This window comes from Malus sylvestris, chromosome 15, assembly GCF_916048215.2.
Source record: "Malus sylvestris chromosome 15, drMalSylv7.2, whole genome shotgun sequence".
In the NCBI taxonomy this organism is placed as follows: Eukaryota; Viridiplantae; Streptophyta; class Magnoliopsida; order Rosales; family Rosaceae; genus Malus; species Malus sylvestris.
Window position 1 is genome coordinate 3,992,028 of NC_062274.1, and position 27,743 is coordinate 4,019,770.

Here is a 27,743-nt window from a genome sequence, read left to right on the forward strand (position 1 = left end):
TTTCTAATGCTATTTTATTTTTGCTAATTACAATTCCATTATTAATAAATTCTTGTAATACTATCTCTAAATGCTTCCTATGTTCATTTTTATTTTTACTATGTACTAAAATATCATCTACATAAACACTACAAAAATTATCATATTTCTTGAAAATTTGGTCCATCTTTCTTTGAAAGATCGATGGAGCATTTTTAAGTCCAAATAGCATAACGAGCCACTCAAAATGTCTTTCTGGACAAGTAAAGGTTGTCCACTCAATTGATTCTTCTGCTAATCTTATTTGCCAAAAACCTGATTTACAATCAAATTTGCTAAAATATTTACTCTCTTGAATTTTGTTTATAAGCTCATCCTTATTTGGTAATTTATAACTATCTTCGTATGTATTATCATTTAATCTCTTATAATTATAAACTATTTTAGCCTTACCTCTTTTTAATTCCGAATGTTTTCTTACAATAAATGCTGCTGATCTATGTCTAGACTTAGATGGTCTAATTACTTTTAAATTTAACAACTCTTTTATTTGCTGCTCAAACTCTTGTTTATCTATTAGACTACAAGGCATATCAGCCGTCTCAATGGTTAAATCTGGGTTAATTATATCTAATTTTGCTAGTATTTTATTTTTGCTCCAATGTAACTGTGGGTCTTCTCCTATAACCTTAGTTTGTTCTGCTAATTGTAACAATTCTTCTAAATTCTTTGGTCTATCTAACCGTAATATTTCTATGCAGGTTCCTTCTTCTAAAATCGGGTATTCATGTTCAAAAATGTCTTCATCAAACTCTTCTACGTTATTATGCTCATCATTTTCTTTTGAGTTTTCTAAATGATAACTATCTTGACCACTAGTCTCTTCTATACTTATGTTTTTGTATACTTCTACAGTATTACTTTGATCAATTATTGTAATGCCTCTTTTGAAAAATGTTATGTTAGGGTTCATAAATAAAAAACCTTGCAAACTTTTCAAAAAGTTTAATCCTAAAATAAATGGATATGATCCTACTGGTGAAACAAATGTTAATGGTAAATTAAATTGTTGTTTTTCTACTTTAATAAACTTATTATTTATACAATGTGTTAAGTAAACTGGTCTCTCATCAAATTGTGTTATTCTTACTGGTTTTGCTAATTTTTGTGTATATTTTTCTGGTACTAACTCTTCTCTTATGGCACTCTTTGCACTCTCTGTATCTATCATAGCTATGATTTGTATCTTATGTTCTTTTGCTAATTCTATTTCGCAATTTATAGTGATTAAAGAACTAGTTTTTGGTTTTTCTATACTATAAACAATATTTCCTAATATTTCAGATTCTGCTAAATTAACTTCTAATAACCTATTACTATAACATTTTTCACATAATATTGAGTATGTATTGTAATATTTATTTGCAACTAATTTATTACACTTATGACATTTTTCTGGTCAACCTAAATTAATGTATTTATATTCTTCTTCATGTTGTTCTTCTATGAATGCACACATATATTCTTCTAGATCACTATTTGTACTACTTGAATCTTCCGAGTCTGAATCTATCATGTTAATACTCTCTATACTATAAATACTCTCATTATCACTTAAATTATCTAAACTGTATATTGACTGAATATCATCATCTTCTTCTAACTTAAACAACTTCATCAAATGTACTTTTTCTTTCGACTGTTTACCTAATTTTGGACATTTAGGTCTAATATGTCCAGCTTCTCCACATGAATAACATTTACAACTACTCTTATCTTTTGGTGCTTTATATTTCCTAATCCAAGGTCTGCCACTTCTTTTTCTAAATTGTTTTGGAATATATGTTCTTTTCCTATATGTTCTTGAAGGTCTTATACTGAAATTCTTATGTTGTTTGTAGGGTTTATATGACTTATATTTCTTTTTGTATATTTTCTTATGCTTATTTTTCTTATGGCAACCATACTGTTGTGGTAAATCTATATTTTTACAACTCATGTAAAATTGCTTCCTAATTTGTCTCTTAGCCTTTATTTGATTACACTCTTGTCTAAGTATATAATATACATGTTGAATTTTAGGTCCTATAGCAATATCATTTTTCTTCGAATGCTTTTGCCATTTATTCCAAATCTTTTCTGCTATTGGTCCTTTTATTTTTGTCATATAAGTATCTAATAAATTAATATCACTAATTCTACATGTTCTTCCTAAATATTTAAAGAAATATGTGATATACTCAGCTATATACTGTAAATCGCAAATTTGTAATTGTTCTAAATTTCTGATTGCTCTTATTTGTTCTTGTTCACTTCTGCCATCTAACCTATTATGATCTAAAAACTCTTGTTTAATCAAAGTAACAAAACCATCAATATTAAAATGTGTTTTAGCTACCTGATGTTGTTCTGAATTTTGAACTTTCCATGATTGGAAATAATCAAAAACTAAACCATCCAAAGTATGTTCAAAGTAATCTAACATGTTTTGTGAATTACTAAAATCTAACATTAATGTTGCATGTACGCAGCCTTTTTCCCATCTCTCAATCATTCTTTCCCAATCTTGTGGATCTACATTATCTAAATTTAATATATTACCAGCTATATTAATTTGTTCTAACCCTCTCAAATATGGAATCCTATTTTTTCTAGGTTTTATCATACTTTCTTCCATATAGTCTACTTTTGCTTTTTCATTATATTGTTCATTTGTTGGTCTTAAAAATTGTTGATCTGTTCTGCTTGCGTGTCCTGGATTTTCTACTCCTGATGTATTACTTTCTTCTGCTGGATTACATTCTGCTTTCAATTCTAATAAATTATTATATTCTTTCGATCCTAAAATGTGTTCTACTCCTATTTCTAAGATTAAATTTTTTATTTCTTCGTCTGAAATTTTATGTAGTCTTAAATCATATGTCTTATATTTTTCCAAATATTGTTCTTCATCTAAATGATCAATATCTTCTATAAGTTTATCTACAATATGATCAAAATTTTGCTCAACTAAATTAATATCTAAATTATCAAAAGCCATATGTATACTCTCATTTTCAATTTCACTCTCATCCTCTTCTATTTTTTCTAGTTGCTTATAATTACTAAACCTAATTGTTGCTTGACCTGTACTAGTTTCATATATTTGTACTTTATCTGGTTGTCTATTTGGTGCTACTTGTAAATTAGGCAATGTCCACTGAGTTCCTTCTAAAAAGCTATTATCTACGGGTTTTGCTTCTATCATATTTACATGTTTACTGCCAAATGTTTGAACTAAATTTTGAAACTTTAAATTAAACTTATGATTGTATCTATCAGACACTTTACCTATATACATTAAGCTAATACACAAATTTTTATATTCTCCTTTCATATTATAATTTTTTGTCCTTATGCTCACTTTAATATATTTACTAAATTCATTAATCGTCATAACATAATTTGGAATACAACCTATAACTGCTAAGTTTGAACTTAAGTCTACTTCAGCTGTTGCTATTGCTGCTTGTTGGTGATTATCTCATCTATCATCATATATGTATACTAAATCTTTTGTACCTACTTGTGCTCTGGTTAATCCTGCTATTCCAATTAATATTGTTCTTATATGAATCTGACTAAAATGTGATTTTCTCAAATGAGTAACTGCTTCTTTACTAATTAGATTAAGTGTGACTTCTTTATCAATACAGCTAACTTCATGTTGACTGATGCTGCTTACAATTCTACTTCTGTTTTCAAATAAACCTAATTGATACAAGTTATATTTATTTTTCTGTGTTCTCTCAAAACCTCTTCGAATGAATTCTTGTGCTTCTTCTTCATTTGGATAAATATCTTTCTCTCTAACTACTTATTTTCCTTTTTTCCTAAAGAGTTCCATTTTCTATTATCAAAAGGATTTAGCTTAGGTCTTCTATTATTATTTGCACTCAAAGTTAAATTTTCTAATTTATCTATCAAGGATGGTGGAAGTGATGAAGATGCGTTATGTAAAACTTGGTTTATTTCTGCTATTTGTTCTTCAACTTGATCTAATTTTTCAGCTAAACTTAAAACTAATTGGATAATCAAATTATTTTGCCTAATGGGAATATTACTACTGGATACTTGTGTTGAAAAATCTGTTAATCCTACTGGTTCTTTATCTAATTTACTAATTTCTTTCAAAGCTTGAATATATTTTCTGCTAGTTTTAGAATCTGTCATTAAACTAATAATTTATCTATTTTATTATGCAACTTATCTACTTGTTCACTTAACTCTTTTTGTACTAGTTGAGTTTTTTGAACTTCTGATTTTAGCTGTTCAACTATTTCTAATGGTCTAAATTCTACTTGCTTCGGCTTACTATCTATAAGATCAACAAGCTCTTTTATCTCACTTTTGCTAGGAAACCTTTGAATATTTCTATTATTATCTTCTAACTGAGATGTAATATAGTCTAAATTTTGTCTAATTATTTTTATGGAGTTTTTCTGGAAATGTTCTAACAACTGGTTTAACAAATGATTATGCTTATTATTTTCTAATTTTATATTTTCTGCTTGACTAATAATAAGATCTACAATAGTATTGGCTTGTGAATTTTCTTCACTGTGCAAAATATGATTATGCTTTCTTGATGGAAAATAACAAACTAAACTATTTTGGTCTAAAGTTATTTTTCTTTTTTGAGGTTCACTAATTTCTAAATTAAGATAATCTATCATAAATTATAGTCTACCTTTCTCTAGGGTTACGGCTAACTGGTTTCTTAAAAACTCTCTTTCTTCTCTCAATGTCTCTAAAACTTGATCTGTTGTTCTTTTTGCTTCTAAAACTTTATGCTGCAATTCTGTGTTATTATATTTACGAATAAATGAAGGATGTTCAAGATATCCAAGATAAAACTTTTGCTTCTTCAAAGTACTAATAATTCTTTTGGATATATATGCTAATCTTCTCTTTATGCTAGTTATAGTTGGATGTCTGGGACAATAAATACCTGGTAATTGTGGTTGACAGGGTCTACAGGGACAATAATATCTGTTGTTCATATACAATCAACAAATATGATATCAGTTGTATCTACGACTTCTATCCTTAAGGTACTTTACTATTATAATTATACTATTAAAATGTTAAACTGGGCTCTGATACCAAATTCGCAACGCATGCTCGGTTAAATAGTCGGATGACCATTATAACAACTAGACATAGAACCTTGCACATGGAACTCGACATGTTTCAGCATGACGGTCACTCACAGTACAAGTATAAGGCCTTAACGGCTGAACTCAGAGGTACGAAGAACTCAGAGGTACCCTGGTTGATGTCCAGTTATTTGTATGGCAAGCATTCAACTATAACAGAGTACTCGAACATAGTATAATCGTCAGTTTAACAGGTTAATAATATAACCACAATAGTGTTTCCCTATTTTGGACTAGAAGTCTAATTAAACAAACACACTAAAGAAGGAAAAGAAAACTTACTTAAGACTTGGAGATTGCTTGAATATGTACACTTGAACTTTTATTGATATATGGAATGTTTACAGAGATGGTTGTTTACAAGAAAGTGATTACAAAGAAGTGTTTACAAGGATGCTATGAAGGCTACGAATGCTTGGGTGTATGAAGTGAGTATGATGTTTTCAGATGTTGAGAAAAATGTGTGTTCTGTATGGAAGGAAAGACTCCCTTATATACAAAATCTAATTCTTCAAAGATAAAATAACATTTCATCTATTTACAATTTTCTGAATAGTGACAGCACACTGTTTCTGAAAGCTGGCTATCTTGTCTTTGCTTGAATGTCATGTGAATTTATGTTGTCTTGGTTGCTGCAGTGTTTGCCACATTTTCTTTTGCATGTGAATTTGTATTGTCTTGGTTGTTGCATGTTTGCCACATATTCTTTTGCATGCAAATGTTTTCTGAAAATGTCAATCTCCTTTTTCTTCTTTTGGATATATCCACTTGAACTTTGCAGAAAACTGACCCAATCTTGTACATATGTGTGAAGGGTAGGATTGGCATTTTTGAAAAAAATTGTCCTTATGATTAAAAGTAAAGTTTTGGTTAGTTTTCCATTTTAAAAATCTACCAAAATTCATAACATTTAAAAACCTTTTTGTTGCAATCAGAATAAGAATGTGATTGTGTAAATCCTAAGGAATCTGGGAATGTATCTTATATTCCTATTAGAATTAGATTACCAATTAAATGTTGTAATCCTAAAGGGAAAGGTTTTACCCTTCCTACTACTATAAATAAAGGCAGAATAGGGTGAATCAAACACACCTCACAATTATATCAATCTCTCTTCTCTCTAATAGTGGCCGGCCCCCTCTCTCTAAACCCTAGATCGTTCAATCAAATAGACCTACAACACTTTTCAAATATTTACTATAAAAAAAAAACTTTTTAACGTCCAGACATGGAGCAGAACAATACATATCATTATACAAATATACAATTGGAGGGACATTTGAAAAAAAAAAAAATTCCTCCAATTTTATAATAACATGTGTTGTTTCGCCCTATATCCTGAGCACACTGAAAAATCTCACAAATTTGTGATTGACTTCACCCGAAATTTATGAATTTTCAGACTTTACTTGTAACACCTTTCTAATGCTTGTATATATATTGTATCGAGACTCTCAAATTCTCAATTAGTCTTGTGTAATTTGAAAGCTAATGTGCATATGTAACAAAGAATTTTTTTTTGTCTAAGTGGGTAACTGGTAAGTTCCAAACGCAAAACTCAAAATAAAAATTCAAGCAAAACAAAGTCGTTTTGTACATACAACAATATTCTATGCTTACCAGTGAGAGATATAAACTTAGGCTACATAATAAGCGAGCAGTTATAATTAGATATTGAACCTACCGACAAAGTAAGTTTGATCATAAAACCTCTAAAGGTTTTGACTCAAATAAAAAATGTGACTACAATGACACGCAGAATACGTGCAGGAAAAGAGCCCAAAATTGTTTAATAATATAGTCCTAAACAAAAAGGTGACAAAAACACTTTATCATTTGAGCATTATAATCAAAACTGTTCATTATTTTTATCATTATTTAAAAATCATATCAGCAAAAAATTATTCAATTGAAAGATCCGTACATGGTAAACCAATTAACGGTCTTGATAACAAGCACATTTCTTATGATGAACCATGTATTTGTTTTGTGCATATTAATAGTTAAAAGATCTTCAAATTGAGTAATTTTTTGCATATATCATATTTAGGCGATAATAAAGAAAATGAACGATTTCGGTTATCATGTTTGTATAATAAGAATTCATAAATCGTAAGTAGAATAACAAGTGAACGATTGTAATTATGATATTTATATGATAAAAGTTCATGAATCGTAACTGAAATAACAGTAAGTCTCCAAAAAGACACAAGCCGGAACCTGTTTTCCCCACAAGCCTAAATCGTTCACGAATCATCTCACAGACTCACACTCATCTATATATAGCAACTCACCATCTTTTTAATTTACTTTTACCTTCCAAAAATGTGCGATAAATGTCGACACTCTCCCGCGCGCTCGTACTTTAGCACGAAGTCGCGACCCCAACCCCTCCACCTCTCTCGCGCTCCCTCCCTTTCGTCCAAAAGTGACGACAGTCTCTCTCTCTCTCCCCCTCCATCTCCTCTCTCTGTAATATTTGTATATATATCTCTCTCTCCCAACACGCCATGACCGAACTCGTCTCCTCCGCCTGATCGAAAGAAATAAACTCTATCGGGATTCGTGTTCGGCAATCAGATCATCAGTTTTCACAAGATTCTATCTTTTATAAAACCCAGGAAAACAAAACCCACATACTACTATTCCCATGTTGTTCATTGAGGTTCTCTCTCTCTCTCTCGATTTCCCCGTTTCTCTGCAATTCTCTGATTCAAACGCTGCGTTTTTGTGTAGGATCTCTGGCCCTTGCTCTGCCCTCCAGCTTTCCTGGAAAAGTCTCGGCTTTTCAAAGGTAATTACTAATTAATTTCATCTTCCACTCCGAAAATCCCAATTGGGATTTCTGAAATCGAATTAAATTAATATTAAACCCTAATTAACAAATTAAAGAACAAGAACAAGTCTCGATTTTCTAAAATCTGTTTTGTTTTTGCAATTCTGTTGCTCAAAACAGAGTCCCTTTTGCAGTCCATGTCCCACACGAGCTGCGAGAGCGCGGAGCTCGAGGCCTGCCGCGACGAGCCGGCGGCGCTCGTCCTCAAGCTAATCGCTGTCGCCTCGATTCTCGTCGCAGGAGTCGTCGGAGTCGCAATTCCCCTAGTCGGTAGGAACCGCAGCTTTCTTCGCACCGACGGCAGCCTCTTCGTCTCCGCCAAGGCCTTCGCCGCCGGCGTAATTCTTGCCACCGGGTTCGTCCACATGCTTTCGGGCGGGTCAGACGCCCTGAACAACCCCTGCCTACCCGAATTCCCCTGGACCAAGTTCCCCTTCTCCGGTTTTTTCGCCATGATGGCCTCGCTTGCCACGTTGCTCGTTGACTTTGTTGGGAGCCAGTATTACGAGAGGAAACAGAGGAAGGCACGGCCCGCCGAGAACCAGGTACGCGTCGGGTCGGATGACCCGGAGATTGTGGCGCGTGTGGGTCCGGGGCAGCCGGCGAAAGAGTGGAATGGGATTGTGTTTGGGGAAGAGAAAGGCGGAGGGATGCACATTGTGGGGATGCATGCGCACGCGGCGCACCATAGACACAGCCACGCGCATGGGCAGGCAGCATGTGATGGGCACGTGACGAGGGAACCCGAACAGGGCCACGGGCACGATTCGCACGGACACGGGCACGGACATTCTCACGGGTTCGGGGATGATGACGAGGATGGTGGTGTTCGGCACGTCGTCGTTTCCCAGGTATTACGGCCTTTACATTTGTTTGCGCGTAAATTATTGCTCTTTAATGTGGCGCTGAAAAGAATGTAGCTTTTTTAACTTGTGTGGCTTAGGGTGTTTCGCTTGTCTACTTCGCACAGTAAAGGCAAGTGCATTTTTATTCGCCAGAATGTCAATTTAATTTCGAGATTCATGTAATTTCGAGGTTTATATTTATCTATTATATAAATTTTGAAATTTAAATCTATTAAAAGGTAATAAATAAGACAGTGAACTTCAGTAGAATGAGTAATAACATTTTGTAAAGGTTACGTGTCATTTTGCCACGTGTCATGTGAAACCATCTACTAATCTTGGTCGAGTGGGCCTACTCATGGTAATGGTGTTCTTGGAGGTCAAAGACTCAAAACATGAACTGAAAGGTATTAACCTTTGTGGTTATGGTGACACATTCACTATTTGGATTGATTTGGGCAAGTTCTCTCTCTAATTTAAGGGCCATGAATCAATCGCATTTACTGAGCTAATCTTAGTAATGAATGTCTACTTGTATGTGCAACTGATTTTAGTAATGTTCTTTATTTAAAAGTATGAACACTTAAAAAAGAAAGCGAAATAATAAAAATAAGAACGGGATCTCGAATATAAAAGTTAATCTCATTAAGTTGATTAAACCTCTCAAACTTTTTCATGCCGATGGCATCCATGTGGAAGGATATGGGCAGTTGAGATTGGAATTGTCTGGTCCGGGTTTTAATTTCTTTCCTCTGTTGTCTCTAATAATATGAACAAAAGTTTTGTTTAACATAGCATTGTGCTAAATTACTAAACATATATATATATATATATATGCATCTGAAATATTATGTCGTCATACTATCTTTGAGTATGAGTTATTGAAATTTCATCTTGTTTATTAAATGTTAGGATCAGTTGCGCTCGTTGACTAATCTAGACATTCATGCTTGTGGGTGAGTTGTTAGTATAGAGGTGTTATATATTGTTTTTTGTGCAGATTTTGGAACTTGGGATTGTATCACATTCAGTGATCATAGGCTTATCACTGGGAGTTTCAGAGAGCCCATGCACCATAAGACCCTTGGTTGCAGCATTGTCATTCCATCAGTTCTTTGAAGGTTTTGCACTCGGAGGCTGCATATCTCAAGCACAATTCAAGACCCTATCAGCAACCCTAATGGTCTGCTTTTTTGCCGTCACAACTCCGCTCGGGATAGGCGTTGGGACTGCCATTTCCTCATTCTACAACCCGTACAGTCCGGGAGCTTTGGTCGCAGAAGGCATCTTGGATTCCATGTCGGCCGGAATTCTGGTGTACATGGCCTTGGTTGACCTAATTGCTGCTGATTTTCTAAGTAAGAGGATGAGATGCGATTTCAGGCTCCAAGTTGTATCTTATTGCTGTCTCTTTGTTGGAGCGGGATTGATGTCATTACTTGCAATTTGGGCTTAAGTAGTTTCTTTGTTTTTTGGTTGGTTAATGTTTTAGTAATCCAAGTGAAATTTTGAAATTCTTTCCACTTGGTTTCTGTGATAGGGAAGAGAGGTGAGAGATTAAGAGGGGGATTTTCCTACATGCTTGCAGATTAGTTGTAGTCTTTCTAATTGTTACGGCTCAAATGTAATATAGAATCTCTATGACCTTTCTCAAAAAAACAAGAAAACAAAACAAAGTGTCTCTAATGCAATTCTTCTCCACCCTTTCAGGGCTGAGAAGAAAATTTATAGAGGCATTTCAGCCTAGGCATTATCGTGTGATTCATCAATACTACGGATCGAACCTATAACATGTCGTATGAAATACGAGTCTGGAATTCATCCCAACAACTAGGCCACCATCTACTATTGAAAATTGATTTTATGTATTTAATTTTCAGTCCAAACTACATCCACTAATCTAATGATTCTTAAAACAATTTAACTTATCTTTTTTTCAATTAATTAACTTTAGAAAACTGGCTAAGATAAATACACAAATCACAATGGCTAGAATTGATGAAAACTTAGTATTCACAAATTTGTGTATCTATCATTTTTAGCCGGTTTTTAATTATGTTCCGTGTGATACGTACAACTCATATCAATAACATGTTGATTCTATTATGTCATTGATACATCATCAAGAATATCATGTTAAGCTTGTATTTTGTAAAAAGACATTTTGCACCTGGAATTCATGTGAATAATATGCCATTGATACATCATCAACAGAAAAAACAAACGAAAACCAATGAAAATGATTTGAAAACTTTGACTTTGAATAATAATGACAAAATAAATGGTAAAATAAATAGTACAAAATTTGAATTTTTAGTATAAAAATGTAACTTTTCATTAAAAACTACGAACTTTTCGTTAAAACTTCCAAAAAAAAAAACAACCGTCTTGCGCAGAGAACTCTGGAAGAAGAAACTGAAAAATGGAAAGCCAGTTGGAGTTGGTAATGAAAAACCAAAACTGATAGAAAGAAAAGTAAATGAAAAAAACCCCAAAAAGAAGGAAGGCAAAGGGAAACTGAAAGGGACTTGAATGGTGACTTCCAACCTCAAATTTCTTTCAACTCACCGAAAGTTTCAGACTTTGCAACTGAACAATAGATTGCGACTTGAGTCTCACTCTTCACCCTCTAACCCTGAGATCTAGGAAACCTCACTTACAAACTGTTCCAAGTGATTAAAATGCCACTCTTTTTCCACCGCCAATCTTCTCTCCCCACCGCCACCGCCACCTCCCCCTCCTACCCCTCCAAGCTCCTCAAGCCCCTAAAGCCCCATCCTGCCCCTGTCCCCACCCGCACTCCCCTGCCCATTATCGTCTTTTCACTCGTCTCCCTCTTCATCGGCCTTGCCGGAACCATCTTCGCCATCGCCGCCTTCCGCCGCCCTACCCCCATTCCCATTTTCCGATGCGGCAAATCGGACGACACTTTCGGGGGGTTCTACTCTCTGTCGAAGTCTCGGCAGGCCGGGGATAAAAATGGTGGCTTGGTTGATCGGCCCAAGCTTCTTGGGCTCGTCGGAATTCAGACCGGGTTCGGCTCGGCCAATCGCCGTGCAGCGTTGCGGAACACTTGGTTTCCTTCCGACCCAGATGGCCTTTTGAGGTAAATTTCAGTTTTTTGCAGTATAGTTACTAAATTTTGCAGTTTATCTGATTGGTTTCGATCAAATTTTGTCAAGTTACTAAATTTATAGTTTATGTACACTTGTTTGATATCACTTCTGGGTTTTGTATGATCAATTGCTGGGGTTGATCTTGATTAATTTAATGATTTTGATTAGCTTAACTAAGATTAAGATCAACAATCTGGCTCTGATTGAAATGTCTTTTAGCTCCTTTTATTGGGAGAGTAAATTTATGCCTTTACCTTGTAGGTTGGAACAAGCTACTGGTTTAGCATTTAGGTTCGTTATTGGGCGATCGAAAGACTCAAAGAAGATGGCAGAGCTTCAGAAAGAGATCGATAAGTACAGGGACTTTTTGGTTATTGATATCAATGAAGAATATCCAAACCTTCCATGGAAAACGTAAGATTTGTCGGTTTTATTGAAGTTTTTGTCACGTTGATGATGGATTTGTGTTCTTGGCAGTTCATGTCATATTGCTTTCTCACGCTGTTTCGCAGGTTGGCGTTTTTCAAATCAGGATTTCAACTTTTCGAAGCAGATTACTACGTCAAAGCCAATGATGACATTTATTTGCGTCCAGGTATATTATAGTGCCTGACTATATGCTGTCATGAAGCCGTGAATATGAATACATTGGAATTTACTGGTGTTTCCATAATTTTCCAGATCGACTAGCAACACTTCTAGCCAAGGAACGAACACATCCACAAACCTACATTGGATGCATGAAGAAAGGACCAGTAGTCACTGACCCTAAAATGAAATGGTTTGTTGGTTTTCAACTTGTTATCCCAGAGTGTTTACCTTTGTGCTCGGTTTACATTTTTTTGTAATAATCCATCCATCTGTTATTCATCAATTATGTCCGTTCAGGTATGAGAAATCAGGACATCTAATCGGGAATGAATACTTTCAGCATGCTTTTGGTCCTATTTATGTTCTGTCTGCAGAGGTGGTAGCATCATTGGCAGTCGCTAGAAATAGCAGGTCAGCCACCTGTTTTTATTCGTGTTTTCTTTATGTCAGTCTTTGCCTCGTTTCAAAAAAAAATTATATATTGATATTTAGAACCCCCATGTGAAATATGGCTTAGGCTTTAGTTTTAGCTTCTCAATCCCTATGGACGTCCCTTTGTTTGATAGATGTATTTCCCGTCTTTCAGTTTGAGAATGTTTAGCAATGAGGACGTCATGGTTGGATCATGGATGCTTGCTATGAATGTCAATCACGAGGATAATCGGGCATTATGTGACCCTCGCTGCACACCTACATCCGTTGCAGTCTGGGACATCCCAAAATGTTCAGGTACTTTATCCAACAGATCATATCGTTACAGTCACAGATATAAAATAAAAAAATTTAAAAAAAATATATATATATATATATATATATATAAAATAAAAACCTCCTAGTTATACTGTAAATTTGAAAGACCAATTGTTGATTTCTGGTATGATCATGTACATAGACAGAGGCTTATGTTATCCTTTAATGAGAAAACTGGTGCAATAATTCTTCTTTCCGTCGAATATGGTCCATACCCTTTGGCTTGAGTCATAGATTAATATAATACTTAAACCTTCGAAAAAATATAATGTGATATGTGAAGTAATCTCTCGAATGCTCTTTAAATAGGATTATTGGCCAGTTTCCTTACAAAGAAACTTTACCTAGATCTCTTGATCTGGGGCCTTTGTGATAAGAAATACCAGACTCGAATCTTGGATATAGCGAATGAAAAGCACTAAATGTCTTGTTTACCAAAGAATTTGATTGTTCAAATAATAATGTCTGATAGTTTTGAACAGACCACCTGGCTTCTTCTATGTGTACTGTGTTGAATTAGTCAACATAGAAGTGTTTTGAAAAGGGGTTTTATCGGTAAGATGCAGTGATGTGAAAAAATTCTTGAAAACTTGTAGGTTTGTGCAACCCAGCTATTAGGCTGAAAGAGCTTCATGCGATGAGAATGTGCTCCAAAAGTCCGACTCTGCTTCCTGATGACGGATAATGAACTATGGCACAGTGCCCTCCAATGCCGGTAATAGAGGAAGATCAGTTGGCTCCATTGACAGAATCTCGTTTCTTAGAAGATAAAATGAAGTCACCTGGAGCCAGCTATGGAGAACTTACTCTCAAAAGTATTTATCCATTCATCGGTTATTGTTGTACAAGTGACGTATTATTAACTGAGCATTTTTCCTAGCCCTCTTCGACTTAGGCAAATCTAAATGTAATCTTCGATTCCACTGAATATGTACAATACCAGTAATACAAGAAATACATGAATATACCAGTGCTAAATTTGTGCAGAAGACATGGATTTGAAGACTGATATGTTGGTGTTGCAATTGTCCTGTAACTTTGTCCAGGTTCTATTTTATAACATATAGAAGTTGACACTATTGATTTTGTCATCGAAACTCGAAATGATACCATTTTCTCTCAAAAACAGAACTCTAGCTATAACATTAGAACACGAGAAATGTTATGATCAGTTGCTCGCGTGATTACTCTTGGTTGTTCTTGCTTTGTGAGTCTCATAATTGTGAATGACTAAAATCACCTCCACTATCGCACTTTAGTTTCACAAGCATAATTGCCGAGAACAACCCCTACGGTCGTGCGACTGATATCACGACTGTGATAGCTTGACCAACTTGATGATCACTCCCAAAGGTAACATGCCTCTACATCGAAGTTTTTCTCAGTGAGAAATGACAATCCCGTCCACTTTGGAAGGGCTTGTCCCTTTTATACGACATCCACCTCCACTGTTTGAAGTCGTCCAACTACCCCAAACACGGACCATCGGATCCGTTTACAAAAAAGGTCAAGAGAAAATCAACGGTTGTACACAGGACAAGTGATACATGTCAGCCGCACAGAATCACGAATCCTTCTCTTACTCCCAAATCTGACTCCGATTCCTCAGTTTCAGTTACGACTTCACCCGACATAAATACGCTCACGTCAAGTCATCACCTCGGGTCCACGTCTTCCTACGTGGCACAGTCCTGCCAGCATGGTACGTGCTTTACTCCCCCATTTATAATCCACTTGTTTTCGCTTTTTCACGCACATACTCTGCTCTCTCTCATCAGAGTCCCAGCGCATGGAAGCAGCTGCCCCAAAGTCTCCTCCGCCGGAGTCTGCCATCTCCGTCAAGATCGCCGGAAAGTTGCCGGAGCTCATTGACGAGCTCTTGCCGGAGATTCCCATTAAAGAAGAGTTGATTGAGGAGGTCATGCAAGAGCTCTACAAGGAGATAACCGCCGGTACCACCACCACTACAGCTACTTCTGATTGCACCAAACCATCTTCACCGGCGGCGACATTTCCGACGCCGTCTCTGGTGGTCGGGAATGGGAAGAGCGATAGCTGCGGGGCGTCGGTTTCTGACTCGGCGTCAACGGTGATGGCCGGCGTCGAGTTTGTCAGGCCCGCCAGAAAAACCGGGGGTTCGCCGGAGAATGGGGCGTGTACGAGTGAATGCGGGTGGAGTAATAATGGGATGGTAGTTGGGAAGGAAGGAATGGACGGCTGTGATCATGCAGGGGAGGTTGATGATGAATGGCTGGAGAGAGTGCTGATGAGCACGTGGGGCCCGGTAGATCTTGATCCATGGCTCTGATGATCAATTGGATGTTTTGTTGTTGTAGAAAGTGTCCGTACATATCAAATTAATAGCTTGAATAGAGAGTTTTATTAAGAGTAGAAAGGAAGCTTCAAGACTCAAAATAGTAAAAAACTAGTCTTATTTATGAAATGTAAGTGTTTGGATCCAAATTTACACAATCGGTCTATTTAATCAAGAACGTTGAGTAAGCATAGTTCTCAATCGTCGGATGGAAAAGTGAAAATATTTTTGTTAAAAGATAATATTATGGTTTTTATCATAATAATCTTTTAATACGAATTATCTGCATCTTTTTAAACCGAGTAAACTGTCATTTAACCCCCTGAACTATCACGTGAGTTTTAATTTCCCCCATGAACTATTTTTTCAGCCAATTGACCCCCTAAACTATGTTAAAGTGGCCAATTAACCCCTACCGTTAAGTATCTTTAATTCCATCCAATTTTCTGTTAGAAAGTGTCATGTGCTTGGCACATGACCACCTTTTTACATTTTATGTCTAAATCTTTACAAAGAAAACATATAAAACAAATATTAAAAAAAAAAAACATACAAACCCTAAACTTAATCATTCAAAATAATAGAAAAGGTAAGGCTTTTTATATTAACACCCCATAAAATGTTGAATGCACCCCCCATATTAAAATTTAATATTAAATGACTTATTTATGTAATGACAATTTTGACCTTATTAGGTTTAAAAAAAATTATAAATACACCCCAAATCACTTTTAGCGTATTATTTATCTTTTCAACTATCAAAACCCTCTCATCCTCCATTGTTGAACAAAACCCTAACCAATGAAATTACAAACATGTTGATTGAGAAAAATTGTTTTTGACGAATGAAACACGAAATCGATGTTTTTGAAGCTTCACATGAGGTAAGACTTCACATTTTTCATTGTTTTAGTGATTTCGATGACATCGATAATTATTTAATCTTGCGTTTGCTACATTATTTAAACTTATATATTCATATTCATATTCATATTCATCTTTTAGGGTTTATATTGAAAAATAATGCAGCAAACGCAAGATTAAATAATTATCGATGTCATCGAAATCACTAAAACAATGAAAAATGTGAAGTCTTACCTCATGTGAAGCTTCAGAAACATCGATTTCGTGTTTCATTCGTCAAAAACAATTTTTCTCAATCAACATGTTTGTAGTTTCATTGGTTAGGATTTTGTTCAACAATGGAGGATGAGAGGGTTTTGATAGTTGAGAAGATAAATAATACGCTAAAAGTGATTTTGGGTGTATTTATAATTTTTTTTTTAAACCTAATAAGGTCAAAATTGTCATTGCATAGTGGAGTAAATAAGTCATTTAATATTAAATTTTAATATGGGGTGCATTCAACATTTTGTGGGGTGTTAATATAAAAAACCTTACCTTTTCTATTATTTTAAATGATTAAGTTTAGGGTTTGTAAGTTTTTTTTTTTAATATTTGTTTTATATGTTTTCTTTGTAAAGTTTTAGACATAAAATGTAAAAAGGTGGTCATGTGCCAAGCACATTACACTTTCTAACAGAAAATTGGATGGAGTTAAAGATACTTAACGGTAGGGGGTTAATTTGCCACTTTAACATAGTTTAGGGGGTCAATTGGCTAAAAAACTAGTTCATGGGGGAAATTGAAACTCACGTGATAGTTCAGGGGGTTAAATGACAGTTTACTCTTTTAAACCAAATAAATGGGATGCAAATCATAACCTCAACGTAGAGGCAAGCAGAACAATCCAAGTTAATTTGGATTTGTTAGCAGTGTATTATGTGAATTAGAGCAGCTTGGCTTGGACTTTTCACGTGGCATAACATGGATCTGCAAGTTTTGGATAATGGTGAATAGAAAACCTAAGTAGGTTAGGTTGTTTAATGGATGTTGTCAGACGGATAGGCTTTTGGATGGGTGATGGGTTAGGTTTTTATTAGCTTTGAAAAGTCAACCATTTGAAGATAGGTTTTAAGCTTATGCCACGGATCAGTTTGAGTTTTAGTTGGACTCTACAATTATCTAGCAGTGTCAAGCAAATATCAACCTTATAAATACAAGGCGATATGCAACGTAAAAGAGGACCTCCAACTCAACACACAAACTGCCTTGCGCAAACCCTCGCTCTACGCGAAACCTTTCAAACATCTTGAGATTTTTTATTTTCTTTTTTTCGCCAACACGTCTTCAGTTTGGATAAACAGCACTGTGAAGGCAACCGGCGAACATCTTTAGTTTGGATAAACAACACTGTTTCCGTAAAATTAGCCGACCGTGAATCACCTTCAGTTTGGATAAACAGCACTGCGACAGGGCCTACTGGTTATCTATCCAAGTCTCGATCGAGAAGGATTTTCGAATCCTTATTGGCAGAGATCATCTCATTAGCCTTCTCGGCGAAGTGAGGTGTTACAAGTTACTACATTCGGCACATTGAAAGCCGAATTTGATATTGAACTTCGCAGAGCTAGCAACCTTGTCTTCAAGCTCTAGAACCCGAAGGCCGAGACGTGTTCCTTCCTCGGCCACAGTCGCAAGATTAAGAAGTCAGCAGCGCACCCAACGCAACATCAACAAATTTTACTTCTCGACCGAGCTCGGCCGACGAGTTGGCACGCCCCGCACACAACCGAATGACGTAGTTAGCTTATTAATTACTCGGCTTGCGCACCACGTAGGCTTGGTAGTTTTTAGAGTCAACAGTAAGTCAAGTCAGTTGGCCCGTAATAATACGTTCTGATTGTGCCGTCGTAAATTATAGCAGTTGAAGAAAATAGTAATCTTATTAAGATATAGTCTTACCTGCAATAATGCATTCTGGTTGTGCCATCGTAAATTATAGCAGTTGAAGAAAATAGTAATCTAATTAAGATATAGTCTTACTCTGTTTTCATGTGGATGTTGTGTGTGAAATTGTGGTGAATCTGATGTCTAAACCCCAACTTTAATTTCTCTTTTTTTCTTTGCTTTTTTTTTTTTTTTTTTTTTTTTTTTTTTTTTTTTTTTTTTACTTTTCTTTTCCTTTTCCTCTCCTTTTGTCAAAGTATCAGTCCCTACCCATTTTCTTGAAATGAAGAGTTCATCAATTTTCCTTTTTGTTTGAATTAAGCAAACACTTGAACATAATCATGGTTTGTGTGGCATTTTGCGTTTATGGCATTAGCAAGTTGAAAATTTTATAGGGAATTTTAATGAAAAACTCCCGGTATTGTTCACTTTAACGAAAAATCATATTTTCAAACTCAAAAGTCAATCTTGATACTATTCACTTTACCTTTTATTTTTTTCTTATCGTTAAAACTCAAAGTTTTCAAATATTTTTAATTAGTTTTCCTAATTTTTTATAAGCACTTGAAAGAAGAATCCATCATTTTATCATCTTTATCCGTTGGCATAGTCTTCAGTGCAACTTTCTTACGAAAAAGACTTACATCAAACAGATTCATCGTCACCTGATATTTTGATTTAATAAAGCATTGTTATATGTAACTTTTCATCCACATGACATTGAATTATTAGATTGGAATGCCACAACAATGATGAATCCGTTACATATAAATTGCTCTCATTCTTTAAGAAATGTCAACAATGATACACAGTTTCGTCCCCTGTTTTACCTTCTAACTTATTAATTTTTCTTATTAATTTTTAAAAACAAAATTTAAGTATATGAAAGTAAAAAAGAGAAAAGAAATCACGAAAATCATTTTCTAAGAGCATTTGCCTTCAAAGAGGGTAGCAACCCAATCAGCAAATTAAAAAAATAGCAACTGACAGTTATCAAATTGGTCTAGCAATATATTTTATTCAAAATATTGTTTAATAAAATGTTTGAAGATAAAATTTGGACCGACAAGATAAGTTAAGCTTAAGATATTAATATTTTAAAGTGAGAAATTAAGTTTGAAGAGTTGGTTGAAGAGTGAGCTAGAATGACAAATTTTTAAAGTAACGTAAACGTGCCAAATGAAAAAGCAGATTATACTTTTAAAAAAAAAATTGCTATCTTCTTTGGAGATGCTAAGTAAAAATGTACGAGTCCACGGATCACTGTCTATATTATCTAGCATATGGTCGCATCTTGAATTCATGTTTCAGAGACTCACAGTACTAAGTACTTATGAAATTGCTTCGGTACATATGTAAGGTTGACGCACTGTCCTATATAGCATGCCAATAGGCCAGCACTCTTCACCTAAATTGCTGCCAGAGATGTAGGCACAACACAAATTGAATTCAAGGAGTGTGTGAATAGCATTTTCCTACAAATATAACCCCTGTTTTCTGCACCATAAAAAATGAACCCAATGCAATGAAGAACAGGAGTAATTGTGGCTTTTCTTTCCTTAGGCTTTTGGCTTTGCAGTCCTTAGACAGTAGAATCTTTGCTATATGTGTCAATTATCCTTATCAGTCTCTCTCTGCATAGCTAACCTAGCCTTGAGTACTCTTCAAGTGTTGGACCGCCCTCGAGAAGGACTTTTGTTGTGGCGGTATTTCAAGTTAATTCATGCACTATTCTGTGACAGAATTAAAACGCATGACGATGACGGCATGTGATTGGATTGAAATATACAATAGCATAGTAAAGCTTTCTCCTCCAAAACACTCAATTTCAGTCATATAATTGAGTTTAAGTCCCCTTTTTTGTGTCAGCAAGTGTTCTGGTTAAGTTTGGAAGTGAATTAAACTCTACTTGAAACTGAGAAAGTTCATGCACTGTTGTCTGAGAAAGTTAAAATGTATAGCAGTACGTGATTAAATTGAAATGATTTAGACGAACATCTCAGTTGTAATAAGTTTGTCTCATCCAAAACACTCAATTTTGGTCTTAAATCCCCTCTTTTTTAGTCAGCAATTATTCTGCTTAATTAAGATTTGGATGAGAGTTAAACTCAATTTCAACTGATGAATTTCACTCTCAAAAGTGAAGCAAGAACAAAACAAATAGACCAAATCGTTCAATAAATATTAACTATTCCAAGCTACCCTCCGAAATAAATCGATGTGTCTTGTCTTCCGCGTGTTCGCATGTGGATGGTAATTGATTTTCAAAGGAGGAAAAAAAGGACCACCAGATGTGGCTTGGGACCTTGGGTATAGCAAGTTCAAACTACAGTTCGGCTACTTAATGTCTTTCTTCCTCGTAACAAAATAGACGGTGTAATCAGTTGTATATATATTAAAAGATTACAACCGAGCTGATAACTTATTAGTCTGAAAGACTCGTCGTGAACAACAAAATATCTACAAACCCCTTAATTGACACCAAAGAGTGTGCTAAACTCCGATCACGAAGTCTTTCTCCTTTCCTCCATGTCCTTATATGTATGCATTGAATGATATACATCTACAAGTTCGAATTTCTCTCTGTATTTAAAAACACAAAATGTTTTATTTTCTAGCCAAGTATTGGAGAAGAACTTGCATGAAATATGTTGCAATGTGCTTAAGTTTTTTTCTACATGTCATTTCATTATTATACCAGAAGGTCACAATAGCGATAAACGCGTTTCATGCAAGTTATTCCCAATGTAATGAGATATTGAGATTATATAATTTGAAAAGGACGTGAGAGAGCAAACCCCAAATATTATATACGCTGTGAACTTTTTGATGGAAAATCTGGAAATAATTATGCAGAAAGCTTTAGGAGTTTCCAAGCAAGTACGCACAGAAGCTACTACTATTACAACCTCTATCTGCTTTCTGCACTGCTGTTATTAATTAAAATTATTATTGGAGATTTGGTTTGGTGATGGTTTACTCTAAAGACAGACGTAGTCAGTAATGGTCGCTGTCATCTTATAGGTGCAGGACCATCGGACCATATGATGGTCCTTCTCCTTCCTTCCTTTCCTATTTTTTTCATGTTTAGGCTTTTGGGGTAATTGAGGACACTGAGGACTGAGGAGGGTCCCAAAATTAGATAAACTTTTGTCTTTGCGTTTAGAGTGGTCTCCAAGCAATTTCCATGTTTAGAGCTCAAGAGTAAAACCATATTTATGGTCTCTGAATCTTGGTAATGGTTTCAGTTTAAGAAACCGTACTACGATCTTATGAGTATTGGCCCAATCTTGGTTAGGTTTTTGTGTGAATGAAGGCACAGTATGGGCCAGGAAATAAAATTGAACCCATTCTTTGAGATCCAAATGCACCTTTGCCAGTTAACACCCTACTGAGGATAACGAATTGTAAGGTTGTAGATGAATATATATTATGTGGTCTGATGAGCTACCACACGGTTTAAGCCGAAAAACAGCGATGCATTGCATGCCCACCAAGCAAGGACACAGTAGCGTCGTGTCACGTAACTCAGACTGACCCCCCAATTTCAGAACCAAGAGTTTGATGACAACTACATTCCTACATAAAACCATCCCCACATAAAACCATCCCCATATTTTGTTTGCATGCTAATTCCTATATATTAAGATCGAGTGAGATATATATACAAATATATATGTATATTACCTAGATCTGTACATAGCCCATATCATGACAAATTAATAAATTAATCAACTTACGTAGCATGCTTCTTGATCTCATAAATTCATGAATCATAACCAAATTAATATTATCTTTAAGTGAAAATTATGCATTTTTTTCTGGTCTGAGAGATCGATCATTGATGTGCCAACGTTGTTAACATGTTGATTTTCTAAGATCACGATCACGTATTGTTGTTGATTAGGTATTTCATGGTCGTGATTTACGATTCTAGCTAGCTGGTTAGTATCATCTGTATTCTTCTTCTCTTAGTGATTGATATATGATGGTTATGGTTGAGGAAAAGAAGTAAGCCGTACTATAGGAATTGACAACTAATTGTGTGAACAGGATAATTTCATAGGAGGAAAATGGTGTGATTGAGATTCAAGTGGCTCAGATGGTTAGTTGTTGAGAACTTGAGAGCATCTGTGTTGATGCACAAAACTGGAGGGGTCTTGGAACAACGTAAATCCGACCGTGAATCTGCAAGAAAGTAAATAACACAAGATGTATCGTGGTTCACCCCAAGGTTTGGGCTACGTTCACACTGATATTGTATTTCTGAGGGGATTGTAAGGGAGAGAGTGTGAAGATCCTCATGGCCTAGCAATTGGCCTCTGAGGATGAGAGTGAGGCCTCCCCAATTGTGAGGGTGATAGGTCATTTTATAGAATAAGGGCTCCTCGCTTATTACATATTTGCCCCTTCCTTTATTACATAATTACATTTGAGTCCCCCGAGTATTTATACGAGATCTAAATATGGAGGCCCTAAGTATGGTATAAACAATCTGTATCAAGGATGGAAGTCTAGCATACGTTCTCGACCTTATGTTTGAATGAAGAACCGTTACCTACCCAAAAACTTTAGAACTAAATTGTTAAAAATGCACAACAATATATAGTACCGATGTATTACTCAAGCACTATAAAACTGGTACTGAAGACTACACATGCACTACAAACACGGTAAACAAAGAACCTTTGAATGACATCTTTCTGAGAATCATTTGAAGTTTTCTCAATTGGCTTTTTCAAATCCCTCTATCAAATTTTTGTACTTCATTCCTAACAAATTTATACTAAGTTTCATGGAACTTTAAAATGTGTCTCATCCAAACACACGATTTTAAGAATATTTACATTCTTTGCCAATTAATTTTGACTTTAATATTCGCAATATTCTAACAGTATACAATAAGGGTTTTTAAAAAAAACATTCATGCAAAACGGGGTAATTTTTTTTTTCCTGTCCGTGAGTAGATTTTGAGTTTATGCTGGTTTTCTTAACAAATTTATTGATTCGAGCTTAGCCAAAACAATATGTTGCTAACTGTAGAACAAACCTCATCAGGTGGGTATTGTGCATGCTCGCAGCTAGCTTAGATATAAAAGGGGCGCCCTGTCCCGCGCCAGTGTACGTATAAACCAATGTAATCTATAAGAGGCAGCAAAGATTTTTATCTGACGATGTATTGGTGAAAAGGAATTGGAAACGGACAAGAATTAACAAAAATCTTGTGAGACGACTGAATAAATGACTATAAAGAAATTGCCTTCATATATTCTTCAGATTAAGTAATCATTGCTTGCACCGTTTGACCTGATCATCAGTGTGAGAAAAAGAATAGGAGAGAGAGAGAGAGAGAAGGAAATCAGGAAGCAGAGATCGAAAAGATCAGGAAGCAGAGATGGAAGAGATCGCGAGGAGGAGTGTAGGACGCATGATCGAAATCACCAACCCGTTGCGGAGCAGCTGAGAATTCTGTAGTTTAAGGTTTCTAGTGTTTTCGGAAGAAGTCGAGAGATTTCTACCGGAAACCATGGTCAAAACCGTAATTTTACTGTGGAAAACGCAAAAGAACCTAGACTTGAAGAGCAGCTGAAGGGTAAAAACGGAAAACACTGACGAATGAACAGTAAGAAGAAAAGAGAAAGGAAGCACGGATGAATGGTCCAAACGAAATAAACAAAGCAAGCAGGGTTAAAATCGGTATCACACTGCTCTATGAACAGTGTTTCAGTTATGTTTCTCTTTTAGTATATACTAGCACTCATGCCCGCGCGATGCTGCGGGTTCATCAATAGTGACATCATTTTGTCAGTAGGACATGACATTTTAATTACATCATAGAAAATGATAGAAGACAAAAATTGTAAAAATGAAGTTGATCAGAAGATTAATAGCAATAAACTACTCATTATTCGAAATATAAATGAAAGTTGTCATTCACATGATCCAAATGGTAGTTAATGCAGAGGACAAAACAGAAGGAAACAAATGTTATAGCAGTATAAGTTGAATAATTGCAGCAAGCAAACAAATAGAAGACTCAAAAACTGGAAATGAAAGCAGGTAACATTGAGTTTTTATAACCGAAAAGGGACCTCATTTAAGCAGCTCCACAGCAGCATTTATACTTGGATGATGAGCTGCAAAAACAGAAAAGAAAACACAAATTAAACTAAAAATATAGAATTTAACACTAATCCAAGGATTAAATATTAAATATCAAATATAAAGTCATTAGAATTAGAAATCCAAGCAATAAGCAAATCACAATACCAATTTGATTTTATATGAGAAGAAAGAATATGTATAAATTGAATATCAAATATGTATATATAGACTAACCTAAATAGAAACAGTCAAATTAAAAATTAAGATCAAAAGATTGATCACACACTCTATTCATCTAAATAAACCTAAGGGTTATTATTTAGCATGGAAAAAAAAACATGATAGAACAAAGTGTTATTTCTAGCGTTAATTACCCTTGTTACCAGTCTTAATTAATACAAATGAATAACAACCGCTCACCATTTCATCAAGTAACACAGAGTGCAGAGCTGTGTATGTTTGAACAGCTCCGGTAATCGACGAATTCCATATCCTGCAAATTCGGACTCTTATCTTCGCCACCCTTATATACGACTGTAATTTATCGAAAGGAGACGGAGCTACATTTTCCATTTACCCTGGTCAAACAAAGCATAAATTTTTTAATTTCTCTTTCATTCTTTATTTATTATTCCCTATTTTCTCTACTCTAATTTAAACACCAGATTCATCCAAAAACATAAATTTTTTAATCATTATTCCCTATTTTGTGCCCTCTAAGTTAAACATCAGATTTACCCACGAAAAGAAAATAAGCAAAAATAAGTGGAAAAAAAAAGAAGAAGAATGACATACCTAAAGTAGAACCAGCGCGAAAATGGCAACACAACACCTGGGAAAAACGAACAACACCGTTTCCTGAAAACACAAAACAGAACTAAATCATGCACCCATAATAACAATGACGACACACAAACGAAAGAAAGACGAAGCATCGGTTGCAAAAACGCTAAAGAAAGAAGCAGAAAAAGCAAAGGAAAAAGTGGGGAAAGAAAGAGATGAAAATGAAAGAAATAGGGAGAAACCCTCTCAACAAAAGGCCCCCGATGATCAACACGTGGAAGACAAAAAGCAGAGCAAAACCAAAAACTAAAATATCCAAAGGTAAAATGGGAGCGGGCTTTCTCATAATTTTTAATAATTGATTTTTATGTATTCAAAATTTTTTATAATTTTTTATTGTATTATGTGCCACAAAACATGTGGCCTGGTTTAACTTACTTTTTTAAATATTTTTGTTTGTTTTATCACCCATTTTTTAATTATTATTTTATCTTTTTGTGTGCCACATGCTGCAGGAGACTCGGCGTGGAAGACAAAAAGCAGTGCAAAACCAAAAAATAAAATAACCAAAAGGATAAGCAATGGGATACAGGTGGGCTTCTCACAATTTTTAATAATTGTTTTGTCCATGCATCCAATTTTTTTATAATATTTTAATGTAAGCATCCAAAATTAAATTAGTATAAAGAAAGTAAGAAACAATATTAAGCCTTTCATAACTCTTTTTTGCCCAACCGCACCATCAGTTCTGATACAATCAAATTAATCTCCTACCGACCAACTTATTTGTCAAATTCTATTCATTGGAAAAAACTACCTGACTCTATCATTAAATCAAAACTCCCAAACCCAATTCAATCCCTTATCACAACTCACAACATAAGCTAATTAAAAATTTAAGGCCAAAAAAATGTTCAAATTTTAACATTTTAAAATTGAAAAAAAAAAAAACTAAACCCTCAAATATAAATCATTATGTAAATCTCACCCTCAAATGTTTTAAAATCAAAGAAGCTATCCAAGATGTTGTGGTCCCTCTGCAAATGCAACCTGCAAACAAATCAAACAACAACAAAACCAAACGTTAAAGAATAAAGCTAAAAAACCATAGCACAAAAACCGTAAATTGTTCCTGTTAAAATCGAAAGTTGAATTACCAACACCAAGATCTGGATGGAGAAACTTCATAAACATGACGCACAAAAATTACAAAATTCATTGTGGAAAAGGGTCAATTTATGCAAATTATAAAAACCCACAAAAATTACTACAATTTTCTATAGCGACATCAAATCGACAGTGAATGCTCATGAGTGGGAAGAGAGGGATACGACAAAAAAATTGAGAAAGGGAAAAAATCCAAATGAATAAAACCTATCAATTTGAGAGAAACAAATAAAAAAATTGCAAAAGAAATGTTAACTTGGCTTTGTTTTGTTAGTCAAACATCCGCAGACTGTCCATCATCCAAGCTTCCCATATATATTATAAAAATTCAAAAATTAGATGGACTCAAATTTTCTTCAATCTCACTGAGCATAAAAAATCCAACAAATGAGAATATGCATGTTTGTTTATGGATGTACACATATGTTTATACATGTACTGGTACTATAGAGAGAGATACCCATTAGCTGCTGAACAGTGAACATATATCTTCTGGGTTCTTCCTTTACCTACACAAAAAATAAATAAAAAATTAAAAACCCACAAACCAAAAACTAAAAAAAAAAAAAAAAAAAAAAAAAAACTTTCAATTCACTCAACGAACTCAAGTATAGGTAGAAAGATCGTCACGTGAGGATCAACTTTCTCTCTTGGGCCGAGACCAAATTCCGGCGGGATTGGGCGGAATGAGCAAACCTCCTCCAAAAAACAGTCACTGTTCTAGGCTCCAATCTTTGAGCACAATTGACTTTGAGGTGTGGGTGTCATATCAGATGGAAGAGGGCTCTGATACGAATCTATAGGCTCCGACCTTGCGCGATTTCGTTGCCGTATGAAAAAGTTAAGATGAAATGAAGTTTTTGGAGTGGAAAAATTAAGGAGGAGGAGAGGAAGAACAGCAGTGCAGTTGTTGATCTGCATCCAGGGAGCAAAAGGGGAAAGCAGAAATCAGGAAAGCAAACCGACGGAGAAAAGCTTGGGTACAGTGAAGGAGGAGACAGGACTTTTAGAGAAAATGAAGAATCTTTTAGAGAGAGAATGACAGAAGCAGAAAAGACCGAGCGAGAGTTGAAGATCGGCGTGGAAGACGAAAAGCAAAGCAGAGACCCGAGATGAAAGACGCGTGGCCAAAATGGGCAAAACAGACTTTCTACTGTAGAAAAGCCAAAAGAGCACGGAAAAAACCAAGGGCATTTCCGCCCTTTTACTATTGCTGAACAGTGCCGGGTTCAACTGAGTTTTAGTAAATATAATATAATTTGACATAAC

The 27,743-nt window shown here is 35.1% G+C and overlaps 3 protein-coding genes and 1 long non-coding RNA gene across 12 annotated transcripts in view; 2 read left to right on the forward strand and 2 right to left on the reverse strand.

Annotated features, from left to right (window-relative positions):
- The window catches only part of LOC126603741 (glutamate receptor 2.8-like), a 56,881-nt gene that overhangs the window by 23,723 nt on the left and 5,415 nt on the right, over nucleotides 1-27,743 (reverse strand). The window lies entirely within an intron of this gene.
- Nucleotides 7,551-10,604, forward strand: LOC126603743 (zinc transporter 4, chloroplastic-like). Of its 2 annotated transcripts, XM_050270702.1 has the most exons (4): nucleotides 7,551-7,842; nucleotides 7,914-7,971; nucleotides 8,134-8,864; nucleotides 9,859-10,604. In XM_050270702.1, the coding sequence occupies exons 1-4, from the start codon at nucleotides 7,828-7,830 to the stop codon at nucleotides 10,312-10,314; spliced, it is 1,260 nt and encodes a 419-aa protein (XP_050126659.1). In that variant the 5' UTR covers nucleotides 7,551-7,827; the 3' UTR covers nucleotides 10,315-10,604. The 2 variants fall into 2 exon arrangements, with proteins under 2 accessions (XP_050126659.1, XP_050126658.1); XM_050270701.1 differs by having other exon boundaries at nucleotides 7,551-7,971; nucleotides 8,148-8,864.
- The window catches only part of LOC126603745 (probable beta-1,3-galactosyltransferase 12), a 56,692-nt gene continuing 40,199 nt past the window's right edge, over nucleotides 11,251-27,743 (forward strand). For 2 of the 4 annotated variants that reach the window (XM_050270705.1, XM_050270706.1), the window contains exon 1: nucleotides 11,251-11,589. In XM_050270705.1, the coding sequence (XP_050126662.1) occupies nucleotides 11,540-11,589 (50 nt within the window). In that variant the 5' untranslated portion in view covers nucleotides 11,251-11,539. Of the gene's footprint in view, nucleotides 11,965-12,235; nucleotides 12,389-12,486; nucleotides 12,570-12,655; nucleotides 12,756-12,862; nucleotides 12,977-13,151; nucleotides 13,295-13,911; nucleotides 15,818-27,743 lie in introns of those variants that run through there. The other 2 variants (XM_050270707.1, XR_007616365.1) reach the window with 2 other exon arrangements.
- On the reverse strand, nucleotides 24,304-27,521 carry LOC126603750 (uncharacterized). 4 transcript variants are annotated; one of them, XR_007616374.1, is made up of 6 exons: nucleotides 27,117-27,521; nucleotides 26,935-26,983; nucleotides 26,296-26,344; nucleotides 25,320-25,382; nucleotides 24,945-25,102; nucleotides 24,304-24,556 (listed from the first exon to the last, which is right to left on the reverse strand). It is a non-coding gene; the product is annotated as an uncharacterized LOC126603750 (long non-coding RNA). The 4 variants fall into 4 exon arrangements; XR_007616373.1 differs by having other exon boundaries at nucleotides 27,079-27,496; XR_007616372.1 differs by having other exon boundaries at nucleotides 24,945-25,084; nucleotides 27,075-27,496.